This window comes from Caenorhabditis remanei, chromosome X (genome assembly GCF_010183535.1).
Source record: "Caenorhabditis remanei strain PX506 chromosome X, whole genome shotgun sequence".
Lineage (NCBI taxonomy): Eukaryota > Metazoa > Nematoda > Chromadorea > Rhabditida > Rhabditidae > Caenorhabditis > Caenorhabditis remanei.
Genome location: NC_071333.1, coordinates 16,055,826 through 16,075,408, shown reverse-complemented (window position 1 = coordinate 16,075,408; position 19,583 = coordinate 16,055,826). Strand labels below are relative to the sequence as shown.

Below are 19,583 nucleotides of genomic sequence, written 5' to 3'. Positions count from 1 at the left end.
CTTGCAACCTGGCGTGCGAAAATATCATCTTTATGGTCCGATGAAGGAGTAGATCTCCAAATTTTCAAAGAATACATCAACGATACGCACATAAATAAGGATTTTTACCTTTAAAAATTATAACAGTAATTCATATAATTTTTCTGAAAAATTTCGCGAACTTTTGACACTTGGAACAAGAAATGTAAGTAAAATGATAGCGTGTAATCAATATGGAAGGAAAAAAGGCAGGAAGTACTTCAGGAAATTGACGGAGAGCTCACTCATAGTCCCATGTGGTCTAGTGGTTAGGATTCGTGGTTTTCACCCACGCGGCCCGGGTTCGATTCCCGGCATGGGAAGTTTCTTTTTTTTCTTTTTTCAGAAGGAGATTGGGTCGTTTTCCAGAACATTTTAAGGTGTGAACAGTACAAAACTGATTTTGGGTATGGGACAAAAATCCGAGAAGTTTCTATTGATTAGTACTGGTAATGAAAAAACGGTTATTTTCAAGCAATAAATATACGCAGCAATGCAAATCCTTGTCTGATGATCTTAGAAAAGATAAATCTCATAATTGTCTGCCTCACAAGGAAAGTCTTTGGAGACGCTGCTTTCAAACAATCTAAAGATTAAGTTTTGGGTACTTTCGACTACGTGAAATCCATTTATCCTATCAAAACCGGCTAAATGTCTTTTCGAGCCGAGCTATGAGCTCTCAAACGTTTCATATGGTCAAGCTTTTTCACATGGAATTCCAAATCGGCAGCATATACGCCACCGCGCGGTTCCATTTGTATTTCCCAGCGGTTTACCTGTGCTCGTACGTTGCAAAACTGAGAAAATTTTTGCGTATCCTATTCCCGATGTGGTATTCCATGTAAAAAAGCTTAGCTATTAGAAAAGTTTGAGAACTGGGCCCCCAGCAACATTTAACCGGCTTTTATCTCAGAAATGATATCATCAGTTTATCAGTAAGTCTCATTATATATGTATATATATATCTACCAGAAGTGTTTTTCTTTACGACAACTCCCTCACTAATCTTTTCTCAAAATAACCCTATCCTCTAGTTCAAACTACACTCTTCATACACCTAGCTCAATCTCATTTGATCAGTGTAATGACTTTTTGATTTTTCGTGTTCTTCTTCTTCTCTTCTCCCCCAAATGACTAATAGAGATCACATTTTTCCACTCTCTCGTGATATCCGTCCTCTTGTGCCAATCGCTTTAGGACTTGGGCACCAGGAAAATAACAATAATGATAGATCGAGGACCACGAATGTTGTAACAATTTTTTCCTCGAGAGAGAAAAAAAAAGTTGATAAAAATTTAGTATAGTTGTGTTCTGAACTCTGAGAGATGACCTCTCTCTCGGGTATTGAGACAACTTTTGGACTTGATCTACTGAATTCAATCGAATTCCAAGAGCCATTTGTTTTTTCACCAGTGTCACTGCTATTTGCATTAGCTCTTTTGGGCAGGGATGGGTTTAATTCAACCGTATTAAATACCTATACCAAGTATGGGTTCCGGGATCCTGATGTGTACAATTATTTGAAAAAGAACTTGAGTGAAATCGTCGTCCGTGGTGATAGCGGTGTGAATGATGTCAGACGGAATACGACTAATCAGGTAACTCAGGATGTGTTTTTGAAATGAGTTAATACATAGGTTACAGTCTCGAATCTTGTTCAACGGTGTCTGGGAGTCAGAAATGCCTTTAAAACGCGCTGGAGTGTTCTATCCAACTACAACAACCTCAAAACAAATTGTCTATTTAAAAAATGAGAGACACGTTTTGCTCAATGTGGACGACCAATTCAAGGTAGTCGTATTTAAATAATTTTGTAATATAACAAATCTAATTTATAGATGATATCTATACCATACGACGATTGGAATCTTCAGTTTTTTGTTCTTCTCCCAGCAAAATCTTTTAATTTGAAGAAAGCTTTGAAGGTGACTTTCAATAGGTAAAACTTCTCATTTCAAAAATCCGCACTTTTTCAGAAACTGACCAAAGCCCGATTTGAAAAACTTCACCAAGACGCAACTATTGAATTAGTGCACATCATGATCCCAAAGTTTGACATACTCCAACTTCTTATCAATTCGAAAAACATGGGATTGCAACCTCCTATCAAAACAAGTTTGAAGTATAAGGTAGTTAACTCATATACGCAGTAATTATGTCGAGTGCCACGAATTCCTTATTTCAGCACTCTCCTCGTGTTGCCGGAATGTTGTATCGCCCTGAGAATCGAGAGCCCTACTTTTTCAAAGCCGATAATCCCTTCGCGTTTGGTGTTTTGAGAAACGGGCGGCCTGTTTATCTGGGGATTTATTCATGACTATGTTTTGAAATAAACTTTTTTTCTCAAGTTTTTCATACCAATCGATAATTTATTTAACAAACTATACGCATTTTCAGTATTCCTTATTTTTTTATCCTGCGAATGACGCAACAATGAATTGCTCATTCTTAATGTTTTATTTGCTTCGTTTCACTTCGCTGTTTTATTGTTAGAAAGTTTTTGCGCTTTGTTTTTCCACCGATTTTGTTTCTATTGACACTTTTAGTATGATAAGACGGACAATATTTCAACACGCCATTCTTTCAATATAATTACGTCATTAACACAGGAAAAAAGAGAATTACCCTTTCTTCAACGATTTTCGTCTCTTCGCGTATATTCTCTTTCTCTTCCTCTCCTATTACATCTTTTTGCAGTTTCTTTCTCACTCGACCACATAACTTATATTCTTTTGATTTGCAAAGATGGCGAACTTAGATTTCTTAACGTCCGAAGAAAAAGAAAAAGTGCAACAGTTTATGGTAAAACTTTTTAGTGAATTACATCTTTGTAATAAGCAATAAGCATTTCAGGAAATCACTAACACAAAATGTGCGGAAACTGCTCATCAACTATTGTCTGACAGCAATTGGAGACTTGATAGCGCGATTGAAACGTTTTTCATTGTTAGTTCGATAGATGCAGGAGAACCGAGTGCATCAGATCAATCGAATTCCGAAAATAACCGCAATGTGGGATTTGTCGAGAATATTGGAGAGAGTCACGATAATATTCAAGAAATTTCTGCTGGATATGATAGTGATTGGAACGCTTCTCATACAATTCGAGTAAGTTTTATTATATGTTTAGTTAAAATCAATTTTTTTAAATCCAGGAGCCACTGATGACCTTCTCAGACCAACCGGTGCCAGACCAATTAAACAACTTTATAACCAACTTCCATGAAAGATATTGTACCAGCCCAGACACTACAATGCCGACTTTTTACACTGATACTCTACAAAACGCCATCGATATCGCCTTTGGTCATGAAAACGAGAACTTATGTCGTCCGCTTGCTCTTTTTTTGAACAACGAGAAAAGCAGACACACGGAGAATTTCATCAAAAGTATTCTATGCAATACGTTGGTTTGCGAGTTTCTAAGAGAAAAGTTTGTTTTGTTTCCATGGGACACTACTGAAGAGTAAGATTTTTGTCAAACAATCATTTATAAAAGTTTTGCTGTCAGGTTAAACAAGGAGCGGCTTTTCCAAATGATGATAGACTCAAGAATGAGAGCTGTTTGTGATGAATTGGCTGACTTTGCACGTTCAGTGGACGATTTCCCTGTACTAGTCATCATGAACCGCAAGCGCTACTCATTCGAAATAATCAGCCAATTCAATTGGAGAAGCGATGTGAACGAAGCATTCGAGGGTCTTCATGAAGCATTTGATAAGTTTAAACATGAGCAACTGGTCGAGATAAGTAAGGAGATTGAGAGAAAGAAGGAACGAGAGATCTTTGATCAACAACGCGCTGATTATGATGCGAGTCTTCAAGCAGATTTGGAAAAAAAGAAACGAAAGGTGGAGAACAAAGTAATGGAGGAAAAAGAAAAAAATGTAAAAGAGGCAAAGGACAAAGTGCAACAAGAAGCAGAAGAAGAAAAAGTAAAAGAAAAAGAAAAAGAAGATCAAAAAATCAAAATTCTGCTTTCAAAGCTTCCCATGGAACCCGAAGCCTCCGATCCAACCTGTGTAACTGTTCAATTCCGTTTTCCAGATGGTACACAGGTAAGTCCAAAAAAGTTATTATGTGTACTTGCAATAATATGATTTCAGGGCTCCAGAAGATTTCTTCAATCAGACAGCATCCAAACAATGCTTGACTACCTGACAACCGAACGTTACTCCCCTGAACAGTGTCGGTTCTTCAATTCAGAATTTCCAAGGAAAGATATCATGAAGTGCTACGATTGTCACAAAAATTTTGGTGACGTGAATTGGCCAAAAAGAGAAACTGTGTGGATCGTCTTAAACTGATAAATACACTTCCTGGTAGTTTCTTTGTGATTGTGTAATTTATTGAACCAGCTAACTTGAATAAAAATATGATAAACTTTAGAATAGAACATTTTTCCCGAGGGATAATAACATCCTGTGAATATATCTAATAACTTTCAACATTGATGAAAAAAGATTTTAAAAAATTTGATCTGCGTTCGGGGGGAATCGAACCCCCGTCGAATGCTTGGAAGGCATCCATGCTGACCATTACACCACGAACGCACGTTGTTAATCTGAATAAAAGACTGTCATATCCCGCGAATTATCTCAACGGTCTATTCCGATAGAAATCCAATTATAGCTGTGTAATCCACAGTCTTCTCATCGGATCGAGTCGGGAACCTGTTTGAATACATGAAGATGTTTTACAAAGATGGATTCATCTTTTTTATGCTGTCTTTCGGCGGGTTGTGACAGTCTTTGATTCAGATTAATAATGTGCGTTCGTGGTGTAATGGTCAGCATGGATGCCTTCCAAGCATTCGACGGGGGTTCGATTCCCCCCGAACGCAGATCCAATTTTTCGAAATGTTTTCTAACATGGATCTAAAGATCATTGTTCATTTTGCTATCTTCACAACCCAATTACTTTTTTCTTTTTCCTCGCCTACGAATAGATAGACGTGTCGCCTGTTTCTCTTTCTCTCAGAAAAAGAGGCCCAGTCATTCAGGCTGCTGCGAATAACGATAAGAACAGGTGTAGTCGACCGGCATCCATCAAGCGATGATTATCAGTCTAATAAAAAGTGGTTGAATTTGAGTTTTTCTACTTCTTTGTGTCTCTTCGCCGTCTCTGCGTCTCATTAGCGTTTGAGACGCGTCTTTAAAAGGGAGTGAAGATGTTTTTTTATCAGTCCATCGATTCCACGGAACGACTAGTCGCGTTTCAGTTTCAAACCACATGCAACTTCCAAGACGCGCCAACATGAACAGCACCGAAAAGAGAATTCATCGTGAACTTCGTAACTACGTGAGAGATGATCTATCTGATTCTGGGATTGTTATAGAATTAGTCAATAATGATCTTATGAACCTCAAGGTAGGTATGTATTTTTCTCTTATTGTTATCGAAAAGTGTCTTTTTCAGGCTTACATGAAAGGCGTGCCTGGAACTCCGTATGAAGGTGGAAAGTATGAATTGGATATCACGATTGATGATTCCTACCCGTACAAAGCTCCGACGGTATGATATCTTCTAATTTTCACAAATATTGTATTTTTACAGTTCAAATTCATTACCAGAATCTGGAACCCCTGTGTTAGTCCTTTTGACGGGACTGTTTGTCTTGATCACGTGGGGAACGGCGTGTGGCCGGTCACAATGACCATATTCGAGGCTCTTCTTATTATCCAGTCATGGATGAGTGTATATGATAGTGAACATCCAGTCGATATGGACATTTCCAAACAAGCCGTCGAGCATGAGGAAATCTTTAAGGTAGATGGGGGTCAGAACTTCGGAACCCTCCAAACCACAAAATTTTATTCCAGAAAACTGCCAAGTTCTGGGCCACAAAGTATGCGGGCGCCAGGAATCCGTATGATAGGAAATTGCTCCGAAAGCTTCGGTTGATGGTGAGAATTACGAACAATGAGGATTTGGCAATGTTCGCGCTTAGTTATCACAACTGGGTGCTCCCAACCGACATCAAAAACCCAAGAATCGTTCGTATTTAACTTTTTTGTATTTGTATCATTTGAATACATGTAAGAATAGTGTTGACCACATTTTTCACAGAAAGAAATAAATTCTGTCAAGTTATCTTTATATGTACATTTATTATACAAGCCGGAAGGAAAGTATTGATTGGGAAAACAGATACACAGGGTGTGACTAAAAAAAACTATTGATCTACGCGTATAATTAACACAATCGAACATTGTGAGGAGGAAATGTGGAGAACAGTAGATAGAAAACTTGAAGAAAACCAGTGAGAAAAAAAACAAAGTAATGATCGAGGAGGAGAATCGGAGAATCAGGAGAGAAATCATGGCAAGGTATCAAATTGCATATTATAAATTAAACCAATTTAGAGGAAAGAAGAAATAACCATGAGGGAAGTTAGAAAGGTCGTATGAAGGAGTGGGAGTAGTCAAGAAAAGTATGTACAATGGTTTTGAGCGAGGAAAAGAGAGCGAAGGAGTGGTGGAGCAGAAAAAGTGGGCAAATCACAAAAAAGGTAAAAACACCAAATGAAGCAATCAGAAAAATAGCAATTGTGGAGTAGACATGTAGAATTGTCTGCGACATCACTGCTCGAGTCGTCTACAGATTCTGAAAAAAATGCACCACTAAAAGATGTAAAACTCGAGACATCACTTACCCTAGAGCTGTATTTTTGAACCGCTCCAAATCTTCTGAGAAGATTTGTAAGCACGGTTTGTTGCAAATATCCCAAAATTTTCGTAGGAATCCTATTTTATAATTCACATCTTGCTGACGAAAATGGTTAGCTAAATACTTTTCCAATTGATACGGTTCTCGAAGAAATCCTTCTGTCATTGCTCTGAAACATACATTTAAATAGTCTACAATACATCGAAAGTTGATTGAACTTACACGAGTAGCTGTTCTAGATTTTCATCTTTTTTTGCGTCCTTATATTTTTTGCACTTTAGATGAACAAATTTCAAAAATCCGCCCCCTTTTATTTGATCAGGGTTGATTGTATCAATCATCCTATTCTGGATGTGATACTTGGCCTGTAAAGTTATGATTTATCAGGGAAAACTGGTTGAACACATACCACTTCTAAATTTCCAAAGCTTGAGGTCATCCGATTTTCCCCGGAAAGTTCGAAGACTTGAGGAGAAATGTCCACTTTTATAGAATCCGTTGAAAAGATGAAGTCTCTTGCGAGACGGAGAACAAACTTCAGCTCAATATTCTTCCCATACATATTATACAAGCTTAAAAGTGACCAACTATCACCATTATTATTGTGGGTCTGAAACATGTCTTTAAGTAAAATCAAAAGATTTTAATGGAAACTTACGAGGTGTGTTTTATGGAAGTACTGACTTCCTGCACTTGCGGTCATTTGACCAATGCACTTCACCACCAAATCTCTTATTGAATTGAACAGTTTTTTTTCTTCTTCATAACCATTCGGAGCTCCGACTGACATCATTAAATCGATGTCGTTGAATATGTGGACGGAGGAAACCACATAGGATGCTGCTCCTCCAATCAAGTAAACTCCATTGATATCAATCCCATTATCCCTGAAAAAATTCAAGTATTGAGAGCAAATTTGTAGTTTTAGATTATTCATTAAGAACACAAGAACACACAAACTAAAGATGGTTAATCTATAAGTAATTAGTTATAATCAGATCCACTATTTGGTTATTCTTACCATTTTTTTTACTCACAAGTGTTTTGAAATCAGACAGGCGTGGATAATTGTTTACGACTGCAAATAATCTCACTTGACCTTTTTCCAAAAACATTCAAAGTTTGACCTCCGCTCTACATCATTTACCAACTCGTTCATTCTTACTGTTTTCACTCGCACCTCATTTTCTCATAATTCACGGGGTCTCGGGATGAGTAGTGAAATCGAACGCGCTTAGCTGTAATCAGCTAAAATTTTAGCGCGAAATTCAAAATAAATATTTTATTTAAAAATTTTATCAATTTATTTAATAGAATTGATCTTGAAAATATGCGAGACAGTCAAAAACCTGGCCAAAAATGCGGGAAAACGGACATAAATTGGCTCAACAAGTGGTCGATTACGCTGCGTATCAAAACGTAATGCTTAACGTCGAATTGAAAAAAATTAAAATTCGAATTTGCCGCCAATGTCTAGTGTGCGCGAATGATTTCACTACTCATCCCGTGACCCTGTGATAATTCTCCCCTTATATTTTTTTTTCACCTCAAATCTTTTTGTTGCGCAATTTGTGAAGGCCACTATGCCAGCATTTTGGGAGTTTAGCCGTTCCCTTATATCAAATTCCAAACTACGTTTACTCACCGTAGCTTATTGACCAGTGTCTGCATCAATAAAGTTAGATGCATTGTGATGGCGTTTTGCGTCCTTCTGGAGTGGATCTCAACAGGTTTCAAGATTTTCGCAAGACGCGTCATCTGAAATAACAACTTTTGAAGTTATAAAGTACAAGACATTATTTCTTAAATCATTGAACACATACAAGAATCGGTTACCTCATTTTCAGTGAGATCTTCCCAGTGTGGTGCTGCAATGTTTCCTTCCATTTTTCACGTTGCGCTGGAAAAAAGAAACATTTGCAATTAAAGGTATTGTAATTATTAATAGATAGGCAATGAGAACAAAAACTACAGAAGGTTAACTGACAAATTTCAGTCAAAGATGATTATCTTTAGGAACTTTTCACGATGTTGCTGATTTACTCGCAATACACATTTTGTATCGACTATACTTATTAAAATTAGCGTTTCATTTCTGTATTTGACAATTGTTTTAGATTAGTTTAAAAAATCACATACGATGAATGTTAACCTCTCAAAAATTAATCAATTTTATGTAGTGCGCCAATTCAAACAAGTGAATGCTCTCTCGTTCTTTATGGTATCTATTCTATCGTAAGTTTCAGCTTATTACACATCGAAAGTGAAGATGAGAAGAAGCTTAGGCTAAATCAATCAAATAATCGATGTTATTTAAAGAGAAAAATGAAATGAAACTTTTTTACTAATAGAAAAATGAGTGAACGACCGGGTGACGGCAGCATTGAGACACCTCTTGCTTCCCCTCGTACGAGGTTTATTTGAATGAGACATTATTTCTGTCTTTTCTCATTTTTGCATATCTCTCTCGACCTCTATCACCTTTTGAAATAAATCGTTGTTGCTGTAAGGAAAATAGAAAATGAGAAAGGGAACGGAGAGATATGAGGCATATGTTATTCGCAAAAAGGAGTCAACTTGCTAACATCTGGTGGTAAGACATTGTGACAGGGTGAATAGTTTGCCACAAATAATTTGAAGAGACGCAAATATCAGAAGAAGAAAAACAATGTTCTGTATTATCGTAAAAATATGAACGATCACTCTTCCAGGCATTAAAAAAGAGTTTATGATTATTCGATTGAATTTATGGTTTGAATGAAAAGAGATATCAAAAAGTAAGACAAGAATATGTACATGTCAGGCCTGGCACGGTCTCCTGGATAAAAAGGTACCAATTTTCTTACCAATTTTATGGATTTTTTTTTCAATTTTACAGCTAAAAGTCCAATTTTATGATTGATAGCACACTTTTGATGTAATTCTGATGTATAGTCGAAAATTTGACCTTTTCGGGAAAAAATAAAAAAATTTTGAAATTTCGATTTCTGGCCCGGCCTGGCTCATGACAAGTAGATAACAATTTCAAAATCGGGCTTTCTGTCTAGAACTTTATCTATACGATGAATGTGCACAGAGCATATTGTGAGAAGCCTACATGACCATTCTCTCAGAACTCACTAGTGTGACGACAATTCACATTTCACGCAATAACGGTCGGTCAAAAGTGAGTGGGAATAATTGAAACAACACCTTCCAAAAAGAGGGGGGGAATACTTGCACACTCACGGGCAAACGAGGTTCGTTCTGTTATGAGTGTTCGCTGCGTCTCTTCAATACCATCGCCTTGCGGTAATTCGTTTTTTGTCAATTGGTTTCAAATTATGAGAATGTTGAAAAGAGCATACATGGGAACGGAGGTTTTCATCGAGTTTTTTTTATTTTATGAGATATTGCGTGCGGAAAATTGGGAAGTAATAGTGGTGTTTCGAATGTTTATGTATTGTTTTTTCTTCACCTCCTTTGTCATTTTTCTAAGTATTGCATAAGTCAGGTGTTGGAAGAAGTGAATGATACCGACAGCTATAGTTGCAGACAGAGATGATTCTGGAAGTGAGAGTATAATAAAATTTAAGAATGAATGTTGTAGATTGTAAAGTTTGTTTTTAATGAAGAAGCGACAATTGTGCTTTTTGTAGCATGGTAGTACAAAATCCCTTTTCTGTTCTCGTGGACGCCGAGAATGTATTCTGGAAACGTCTTAATATTATTAACAAGTTTTATTCACACCACACTCAAAACGTGATAAAAGTGGATTTGAACATTAAAAAGATCAAAAACATTTTAAAACTGAAATTTGACTTGAACAAAGTACAAATTACAATGCTGACAATACCTGAAAATTCAAAAAATAACCCAATAAAAAAAAATTAAAATGAAATCCATTGGTTTTCAAAAATACGGAAAGTTTGTTCATCGAGATACAATAAAATGTAATAGAATCTATAATTTTGGTGTTTTTAGTTGAAATGCCCGAATTTAGGAGTGCGGTTTTGTGTAAATCATAAAAATTAAAGCAAGATCTTTATTTTTGTAATTCACAACTTCCCTGTACGGGCACTCCCAAGCAAGTTGCATACCGAAAAAGTTATTTTTATTGAAATCATCTAAAATCAATGTAAAATAGTTTGATTTTTGAGTTGTCCACCTACAATAACACATATTTCACTTTTAGCAAAGTTTCTATCATTTACCACTAATTACAAACCACTTTTGAATGTAAATTTTTACATGTAAAACGTGCTGAGCACCGCGCACTCGGCACAGTCGAGTACTGCGTAGTTCGGTGGAAGGCGGAGAACGCTAGCCAATATCTCTACAAAAAAAGATTCCGATTTTAGCCATTTATTGACTTAGACAGGAAATGTATTTTTGATTTTGAAATCAGAAGACTTTGTACTATCTGTGATAAAAATGTGACCTAAAACAGAGCAGTTTGAAAGTTGATGTGCCGCTTCCTGCTCAATTTTCAGCTAGATTGGCTTCTAACTCTCAAAATTAATTTTCCAGCTTATCGTTGTTTATTTTCGTAACTTTAAAACTGATCTATAATTAAAATAATCTAACATTGCATCTCCAAAGCCGGTGCTTTCTCGCTGTTGTATTAGGCTGAGTCATAAGTTTCTTTCTTTTTTGAGATGATTTTTGACACGCGATTTCTCGAAAGCTAATAACTCACATAATGAGAAATATAATTGGTCAGTACTTATAACTCATTGTGATTCTATCTGTGACTTGACGTCCGCCATCTGCTTAATCTCAGCCGTAGACAAGTCAAAACACTTGAGGAACCCTTTTTTGGTACAATTTTTCGAATTCATTTTTTTCCTATAAAATTTTGGCGAGAATGTGTGAGTCATTCGGAATTAAAACAAGCAAGAACAATTATGTATAAAAAACTAATAAAGATATTTGAACTAAACAACGATGGTTTAATGCGGGTCTTTAAAGAAAGGTGACCATAAGCAATTTAGAGAGGTGCGAGTATTTTCGATTTTTCTTTAATGCTAGATAAAAATATCAGTGGAAATGTTTATTATTGAATAGAGTAGACATTGATATTTTTAAATTTACTTTGTTTCGGATATTCACACCATTTGTCTTTTTTCGCAAGAAGCCCGAAGTCAACATCATCAAATTCACGTGATTTTTGAGTTTGATGAAGCCTTCTGCTCGTACTTTTGAATCAATCCACTAGATCTTTTGCACAATTTTAGAGTAATGTATCTACTGTTGATTACTTGTAACAGAATATTTCAGACTTGTTCGTGATCGTTGAAAAGAGACCCAGACTTCACTCAGGTCTACTTCACTAATATTCTCAAAAATGTGAAAATCTTAACAATCACATCAACCAAGTTTTATCACTTATTCGAATGACTTTGTTATACAGTTTTTTGTTGCATAACTTGCTTATGTTACTGTCTAACTTTCACAAATAGTTTGGTATAAATGCTCTCTCCAATATTTTAGTAATCGACTTAAACCCAGGAGAACATTGTTTTCTCATACCTGTCAGTCGTCTGATCATAAATTCTTTATCTTGGAGAGTTTTATCCGAAACTAAATTGTTTTAACAAGACAAAGTCATTCTTTATAAATACCACTCGTTTCCTTATGAAAATTTCAGAATTTTGATATAAATCCGACTAGAATCAAAAATCTTTTCAAAATAGGAATTTGATTAGAGACAGAAAAAAACTGTCGTTTTCACGAGTGGACAGTCTGTGCACTAACTTGAAACATTTTTTGTTAGCCACTGAAAAGGTCATTATAATGCAAAAAAGTTTGGGTCGATAAACAATCATAGTACTTAGAAACTGGAAGTCAAAGTTCAACCCCAAAAAAAGAAAGAAACTTATGACTCAACCTAATAGATGGCGTCGTCCGTCACCTCCTCCTCCTGAAAAACTTAAAGGTTTAATTGATTCATAAAAAGAGAGAAACACTGACCGTCCAGTTTAGGTAGCATTTCTGTCCGGATGATGGAATAATAGGCTCGGGTTGTATCGGGTTGTCGCTGTTCGACATGATGAGCGCCATTTGTTCTTCCTGAAATGAATCTTTTGAAATTTAGCTATTTTGAAAATTGTACCCGAAACATTATTGTTGAAAAAGGAATGAAGTCATATTGACAACTCGAAGAAACTTTCATCAATGTACATGCTAAAATCACTCTTGTGAGAAAAGTCAAATACCTCCGTAAGATAATCTTTTGGCGACGGAGCGCAAGCATCCGAGATCGTTGGATTTCCCTGTTTTCGTTTGGCCAAGGTCCACTCTTCGACCAATCCTTAAGTTGGCTGCAATATGGGATATAAGATTTTATTAATTTTGTGAGTCGATGAAAGTGAAAATTCAAAAAACACTCCACCTGATTGGTTTGACTGGAAGAGGCTTCTTGGCGGTTTGGTGCCAACTCTTCCCTCTTCAGCGCCATCTCGTAGTTCTTTAGAGCGAGCTCTTGGCTTTTCAGAACCAACTGTTGGCTTTTTGGTGCCAAATCTTGGCTATTTGGTGCCAATTCTTGGCTTTTTGGTGGCACCTCTTGGCTCTCCGGTGCCAACTCTTGGCTTATCCGTGCCAATATTCCACAGTAATTTGATAGTTGTTCTGTAATAAAAATTTTTCCAAAAAAAAACCGATTCTATATTCTAGTTAGCAATTCTTAGAGAGAACAGAGAATACCCCATAATACTCCATAATGTTCTTCCTTTCACACTTCTCTCAAAACAAAGCAAAAATTCAAAAAAAGGGGGGGGGCATTGGTTGCAAAGAATTAAAAGTGTGAGAAATAAGCCAACAAGCATCGAAATGGCAGCAGGGACCCTCAGTCGACCCAAATGCAGCATTAATGACTATCTGTCCACTGACATTGAGAGAGAAAAAAGTGGCAAAGATCCTAAGAAAAAGAACTGTTTTATGGACAATACAGAACAAAGGTAGAGCTTCATTTTTGTAGTTGACAACTTTTTTGTACGATCACTTCCTAACAAGTTACATATCGACAAAGTAATTTCTCCCACAAATCAAGCAATTCCAGTGCGAAATAGTGCGATTTTTGAGCTGCCGTTTTAAAATGACCTAACTCACTAGGGAGTGTCCGTGCAAAAAAGTTGACAAGTACAAAAAACAAGCTCAACCTTTGTTCTGTATGGTCCATAAAAATTTGACTTGTGGGACAATCAGGGATACCGTAACATACTCTCTAAGTTGGACAATTTCAACTAAAAATGGCCCAAGTTCGTATACTTTTGCACGCCACTATAATTGCTGAAAATGTTCAACTATTATTAACAACCAAAAACAAAAAAAAACAGAATAACTTGCAACTGAAAATCGATTGCCAAATACTACCTAACCCTAACCATGTTTGTCAATCGTGTGGTTTCAAGACAATTTACGTCAAAAACGATGAAAGATTGGATCATACTTGTCACGGGCCGGGCCGGGCTGATTTCCAAATTTTCACCGGCCCGGCCCGGCTCGGCCCGGTCAATTTGGTCGGCCCAGGTGAAGCGACTTTTTTCCAAAAAACTTGACCTCTAACTATATTCCAAGGAGAACGGGAAACCCGACACTTAGTTTGTATATGCATTTCTTATCTGCCCCCAGATCTCGACGAATATGACCTGTTTATTTTTACTCAGACAGATTTTAAAAAAAACTTCTCAAAGAAAGAGATTACAATCATACCGACGATTTAAAAACGTTGAGATTCAATTAGAAAAGATTAAGAAAAATACAGAAATTCAAATTTATGACGTGTTGACAAGAGTTGAAGACAAGATTGTACAATTGACCCGGTGTGGAGTAGATGGAAACCTGTAAAACTAAGTTTTTCGATTAGAATACCGGAAACAATTGGACAGACCTTCATTTTCTCAGCGTTCCTCTTTCCGGCTTGACTATAGTGTTTGCTCTCTTCTTCATAGACCGCTTCAGGATGTTTGGCACTTTGAATGGTCTTGGTGGCACTGAAATTACTAGAAATAAGTACAAATTGCAAGATAATGAGCACTACCTGCAGTAGAAGTAGAGGCTCCCTGGTTGACTGTAGTTGGTTCCATTCTGGTGCGCTTAGCGGTTGGTTCTCCAGTTGCTGCGCCTTGACCAGCCTGAAAATGAGATAAAATGACAGTGGAACCATACCGATTATTCTTATGTACCTGTCCTCTTGCCGCTTGGGCAGCATTTGGATTCACTGGAGCCAAATACATCTCCCGGTTCTTTCTTAGGAATATTTGGAGGTCTCGAGTAAACTTGGTGTTCATGGTGCGGAATCGGAGGTTCTGGTTTCGATCCGTGATTGCTTTGGATCGTTTTTCAACCGCAAGGCGGAATAAGCCAAGCAGCGTGATATTGTTGATCTCGCTGAATGGTGAAAAACTCATCTGTAATAACAAGAACGGATTATTAAGGAATAGAAGAAAAATTACTGAAAGAAAAGATGTTAAACTAAAAATAGATAGTACTATCTTAATAAAGTAGGAATTACTCCAAAACTAGCAAGTCACAACTGTTTTCCAAAAATAACCGCAATGCGCCAACTGTCTCATTCACAAGCAGATAAGATCGGAGTAGACGACGTTAAGAACGGAAGATTTGAAGATACGAAGGGGAGGAGCAACGATTAATGGAAAAACTGATGAATTACGATGAAGATGAACTATTTCTCTTATTCGATGTATTTGCAAGGTCACTAAAAAGAGTGGTCGATTTTTCATTACCTCCCAAGGCTAACATTTGAAATGAAATTCGAACCCAACTCAAGAAGTAACTGACACCAGAAAAGAATGAAATGTTTGTGTTAGTTTTGGGAGGAGGAAAGCTTTCTAAAATAAACCGACTAGTCGTTGTACAAGCAAACACGTAGGTTGTTGATAAGTGAGAAAGAAGAAGATTATAAAAACGAGAGAAAAATAGAGAAGGATAGTTGAAAACGACGGAAGGTTCGAGTTGTCAAGCGTTTCAAAGTCGTGTGATAAACGGCCGGGCCAGTTGACCCAATAACCGAAAATTAATGGGAATATGATCTTTAAGGTATTTGCGTAGTAGTTGTGTGTGTAAATTTATATTCCTTATTTGGACTTCCTGGTCTGAGTAAACTTGACTAATTGGATATCATTTATATCATGATATATTATCCAATATCGTTATATTTTATTAGAAATATGTTTAAAAAAAGTTCGTTGATTTATATCCGTTAGTGTCTAACTAATATACTCACGCTGACCCTTTTGTTATAAGCAAGGCAAACACAAATAATCGGAGGTTAAATAAGACAAGAGTAATAGGCTACAGGTTTTGTGCAAATGGACATGTGTGGTCTGATATTTTGTGTTATCTTTTTGTATCGGACACTGGTCAAAATATCAGATGTCAATTAATATAATTGCGTGGCGATAAAAGGAAATCCGCTTCTGTGAAATCATGCCGACACTTTTGTTGCGTGGATCATGACGAGGATCAAAAGTACCGTGAATGCGAAGCAATTACTCTAATTACAAAAAAACGCAGCATAGGAAAATGTCCTTCTCTACTCATGTTTGGTGACCACGTAAACCCCCACTCAGATAAGATAACGTCGAGAAGTGACATGGATAAAGAATATCGTGTAGATCTGAGTAGAAGCAATCTGATTAGGCTTTGTGAAGAAAGAAAACGGGAAAGAAGAGAAAATAGGCTACGATACTGCGGCTAACAATAGTTTGATCATCCAAAAAAAAACAACTATTTTTTAACCTCAAACCAAATGATTCATGGTATAAACTAGACTCTCACATTTCCGAGAGTTGTGTGAAGAATGAGAAGAAGCGATGGGTGGTGGCAGGCATTCAAAAAAAAACCCAATTTTTTGGCAACTGACACCGGCGAGAGCGGATAAGAAGATGAATGACGGAAGATGGTGAGAGAAAAGGGATATAGGTAGGCTAACGGATAGAATGGAATTGAAAAAAGAAAGAAAAATAGAATATTGAATAGAGTCAAGAAAGAAAAAAGAATCTGATTTGATTTGTTTGGAATTTCGTTAATTAAGAATGAATTTGATTTAGAATGAGTTGGAGTTTTGAGAAAAAGTATAAACTCATGTCAAATAGCGAAAAAAACATTTCCCCCTTGTCAGTTTTACGAAAAAAGTGAAACGAACTACCGAAATGTTGGATAGAAAAAATATTATCCGAGATTCAAAAACCTACTATGTACCGTAGTGGCAGGCTACCCGTCTAAATTCAAATGAGTCCCTCTTGCCGCGCAAACGAAATAGCGTTATTCTGTGGAGAGAAAAAAGAAAAATAGTAAAAGGTAGGTAGATAAGATGAGAGGTCATCGGAAGGGGGAGGGGGGAACATTCGGGTAGACAGTTGGTTATTTACAACGGAAGGTATATGGTCTAATAGTGGTTTACCAGAGAACAAAAGTCACCATTCCTAAGTTTTTCCCAAAAGTTTCTAACTTTTGAGAGTTTTTGAGAACACCTGGAGAAAGTAGTGTTCGAAATAACAACGACTCAAAACTACAGTAACCAATATCACTTCTGAGTTTAGAACTGATTTTAAACACAGTTGTCAAGGTCCGGGCCGGGCCTTGTCAGCAAAATTGAAAAGCCAGGCACGAAGACCCAGATGATTTTCCCACAAACTCAAAATTTAAAACTTTTTTGATTTTTTTTTCCGAAAAAGTCAAGTTTTCGACTACAATTCAGAATTACTGTCGAAAAAATAAAGTTTCGACAAGGATTTTCAAAAAAATTTCGCGCCCTGAAACGCGCAAGCGCATAAAGTTCTGGGCGGAGCTTAAACTGCAAGCGGCGCGGTTCTTAATTTGGAAAAAACAACTGGAATTAGAACCGCGCCGCTTAATTAAGCTTGCAGTTTAAGCTCCGCCCAGAACTTTATGCGCTTGCGCGTTTCAGCGCGCGAAATTTTTTTTGAAAATCCTTGTCGAAACTTTATTTTTTCGACAGTAGAAGAAGTTCTGAAAAATCAATGTCACAAAAAAAATTCGAAAAAATGGGTTCTTTCACGTTAATCGGCCTTGATCTGCCAAACGGATATCGCTGGGCTCGATCAACTCGAACACTTTCTTCAAATGACTCGAGTGATTCTGATATTTGGTCATGTGGATGATATGAGCTTTGAGCATTAACGTGTTTGCCCCCTTTTTATCATAAAAACCACAATTAATCTTCTGAAAAAATTCTTTTCTACAATCCCCAGGGCTGATCATAGCTTTTAGCTAATGAGCACCTGCTTCATTGTGCGGATTAGGCTTAATGAATCCAGCCGGATATGCAGTTTCATCTTATGGGAAGACAGTAAGAATCTGAATTAACGTATCTTTTTTATTTTGTTTGGGGGGGGGGGGCTGGACGGAGACTTCTTTTGTGTGTGTAAATTGTGCGAGATCTAGGGAAAAAGGAAAGGAGCAAACGAACTCATGTGCAAAAGAGCTCGAAGAAATGGGGGTAGATTGAGGGTCACATGAAAGCTGATTTACGTAGTCAGAAAAAAAACAAAGAAGAGAACGGTTTCAAAAGAAAATTTAGAAGCGTCTTGGTGCCCGGAACGGATAGAGGAAGGTGACTTCTCCGGATTCTCCAAACTCATTGCGAGCAGTGCAGAAGTATGGTCCCATATCAGCCCAACTGATGTTTTGAATCAAGAGGTCTCCGTTTGGAAGAATCTCAAAGCGTCCCCCGGTTTCGATGGTCTCATTATCGGCATTCTTCCAGATCCATTCTGCTGGGCGATCCGCACGGCAAACCAAAATTGCCGCGTTTCCTCGGTATTCAAATCTGGAGTAGGACCATTGGGTGATGACAGGACCACTGATTCCGTTCGATTTGCATTCATCGCCGGAGGATACTGAATATGAGAAATACAAGTATGTTGATTGGGAGCATGTAGTCATTGTTACTTACCAAACTCGATCCAAGCCGCACTGGAAACCGTTTCGATTCCGTTTGTGGTGATGCATCGATACACTCCAGTATCCGCGGTGGATGGACACTCGATGGTCAATGTGGAACGAAGATTGCCTGCTTCATAGACTGGTGTATCCATGTTGATTATTTTATCTTCCATCGAGATTTCCAGGTCTCCTTGGATGGGGAGTTCGTTGAATGTCCACATGATGGTTGCAGCAGGACGGTAGAGGACATCACAGGTGAGCACCAATTTCTTTTCGGTCAACGCTTTGAGTGGCTCCAGTCCTCTTGTTATCTTGAGCATCGGCTCCTCGCGGAGTTGTTGCGCGTTGAGCACAATAGACTCGTGAGCAGAGGCGTTGCGATATCTCTGAAATTCATTATTGTAACAATGAAATATATCCTTTTTATAGAGGATGGTTGACTTACCGAGTAGGTTGTTGTTGACACATAGGCCAAGGAACCGGCCACGAGGCACAGAAGAAGCAAGTTCATCTTCTCAGAACCGAGCTCTGTCGAATGGAATGCTCAATTGAAAATATGTATGATCACGTTTGTTTTTATAGGGAAGTGGAGGAGGCGGAGCTAAAGTTCCGGCTCTGAACTCCAGGGAACGGATTAACGAGCAAAAAGGGGGGAGTTGGTGAATGAGTCAAGCAAGAAATAATTAGCGGATTCGAAGAATCGAAAATTTATGTTTTCGAAAAGTTTTCGAAGAGAATAAAAAGATGATTATACTTGATTATAGAGAAGAAAATCACGAGAAGTATACTCGGGGGAACTCAAATCCTTTCTAGATACGATTTTTCATAACAAAATTTGGTTCGGATGTTTGAACACAATATGATATCAGGTTTAGGCTAAACACAACTCGTTTTTGGCAAGATACTTTATCTGAAACAGAAGATAAGGAGAATCATTAAAGTCGTCTTAATCGAGTGTATCAGGATAGGTTCAAGGGCACCCA

At 37.4% G+C, this 19,583-nt stretch overlaps 6 protein-coding genes across 6 annotated transcripts; 3 read left to right on the top strand and 3 right to left on the bottom strand.

Annotated features, from left to right (window-relative positions):
• Nucleotides 1–1,343: 1,343 nt before the first annotated feature.
• Nucleotides 1,344–2,335, top strand: GCK72_025225 (uncharacterized protein; the record flags this gene model as incomplete). Its single annotated transcript, XM_003093321.2, has 5 exons — nucleotides 1,344–1,616; nucleotides 1,663–1,809; nucleotides 1,857–1,943; nucleotides 1,995–2,147; nucleotides 2,204–2,335. The coding sequence occupies 5 exons, from the start codon at nucleotides 1,344–1,346 to the stop codon at nucleotides 2,333–2,335; spliced, it is 792 nt and encodes a 263-aa protein (XP_003093369.2).
• A 428-nt stretch (nucleotides 2,336–2,763) lies between these two features.
• Nucleotides 2,764–4,325, top strand: GCK72_025224 (uncharacterized protein; the record flags this gene model as incomplete). Its single annotated transcript, XM_003093337.2, has 5 exons — nucleotides 2,764–2,820; nucleotides 2,872–3,126; nucleotides 3,174–3,484; nucleotides 3,530–4,076; nucleotides 4,125–4,325. The coding sequence occupies 5 exons, from the start codon at nucleotides 2,764–2,766 to the stop codon at nucleotides 4,323–4,325; spliced, it is 1,371 nt and encodes a 456-aa protein (XP_003093385.2).
• A 925-nt stretch (nucleotides 4,326–5,250) lies between these two features.
• On the top strand, nucleotides 5,251–6,026 carry GCK72_025223 (uncharacterized protein; the record flags this gene model as incomplete). Its single annotated transcript, XM_003093343.2, has 4 exons — nucleotides 5,251–5,388; nucleotides 5,437–5,532; nucleotides 5,575–5,787; nucleotides 5,841–6,026. The coding sequence occupies 4 exons, from the start codon at nucleotides 5,251–5,253 to the stop codon at nucleotides 6,024–6,026; spliced, it is 633 nt and encodes a 210-aa protein (XP_003093391.2).
• Nucleotides 6,027–6,599: 573 nt separating this feature from the next.
• GCK72_025222 (uncharacterized protein) lies at nucleotides 6,600–8,574 on the bottom strand (the record flags this gene model as incomplete). The annotated part of the gene is made up of 7 exons (XM_003093323.2): nucleotides 6,600–6,624; nucleotides 6,674–6,856; nucleotides 6,910–7,052; nucleotides 7,097–7,297; nucleotides 7,346–7,574; nucleotides 8,333–8,445; nucleotides 8,524–8,574. 7 exons carry the CDS (start codon nucleotides 8,572–8,574, stop codon nucleotides 6,600–6,602), a joined length of 945 nt encoding a protein of 314 aa, XP_003093371.2.
• A 5,988-nt stretch (nucleotides 8,575–14,562) lies between these two features.
• GCK72_025221 (uncharacterized protein) lies at nucleotides 14,563–15,080 on the bottom strand (the record flags this gene model as incomplete). The annotated part of the gene is made up of 3 exons (XM_003093348.2): nucleotides 14,563–14,663; nucleotides 14,711–14,804; nucleotides 14,856–15,080. The coding sequence occupies 3 exons, from the start codon at nucleotides 15,078–15,080 to the stop codon at nucleotides 14,563–14,565; spliced, it is 420 nt and encodes a 139-aa protein (XP_003093396.2).
• Nucleotides 15,081–18,231: 3,151 nt separating this feature from the next.
• Nucleotides 18,232–19,111, bottom strand: GCK72_025220 (uncharacterized protein; the record flags this gene model as incomplete). Its single annotated transcript, XM_003093328.2, has 3 exons — nucleotides 18,232–18,554; nucleotides 18,611–18,986; nucleotides 19,046–19,111. 3 exons carry the CDS (start codon nucleotides 19,109–19,111, stop codon nucleotides 18,232–18,234), a joined length of 765 nt encoding a protein of 254 aa, XP_003093376.2.
• Nucleotides 19,112–19,583: the final 472 nt, after the last annotated feature.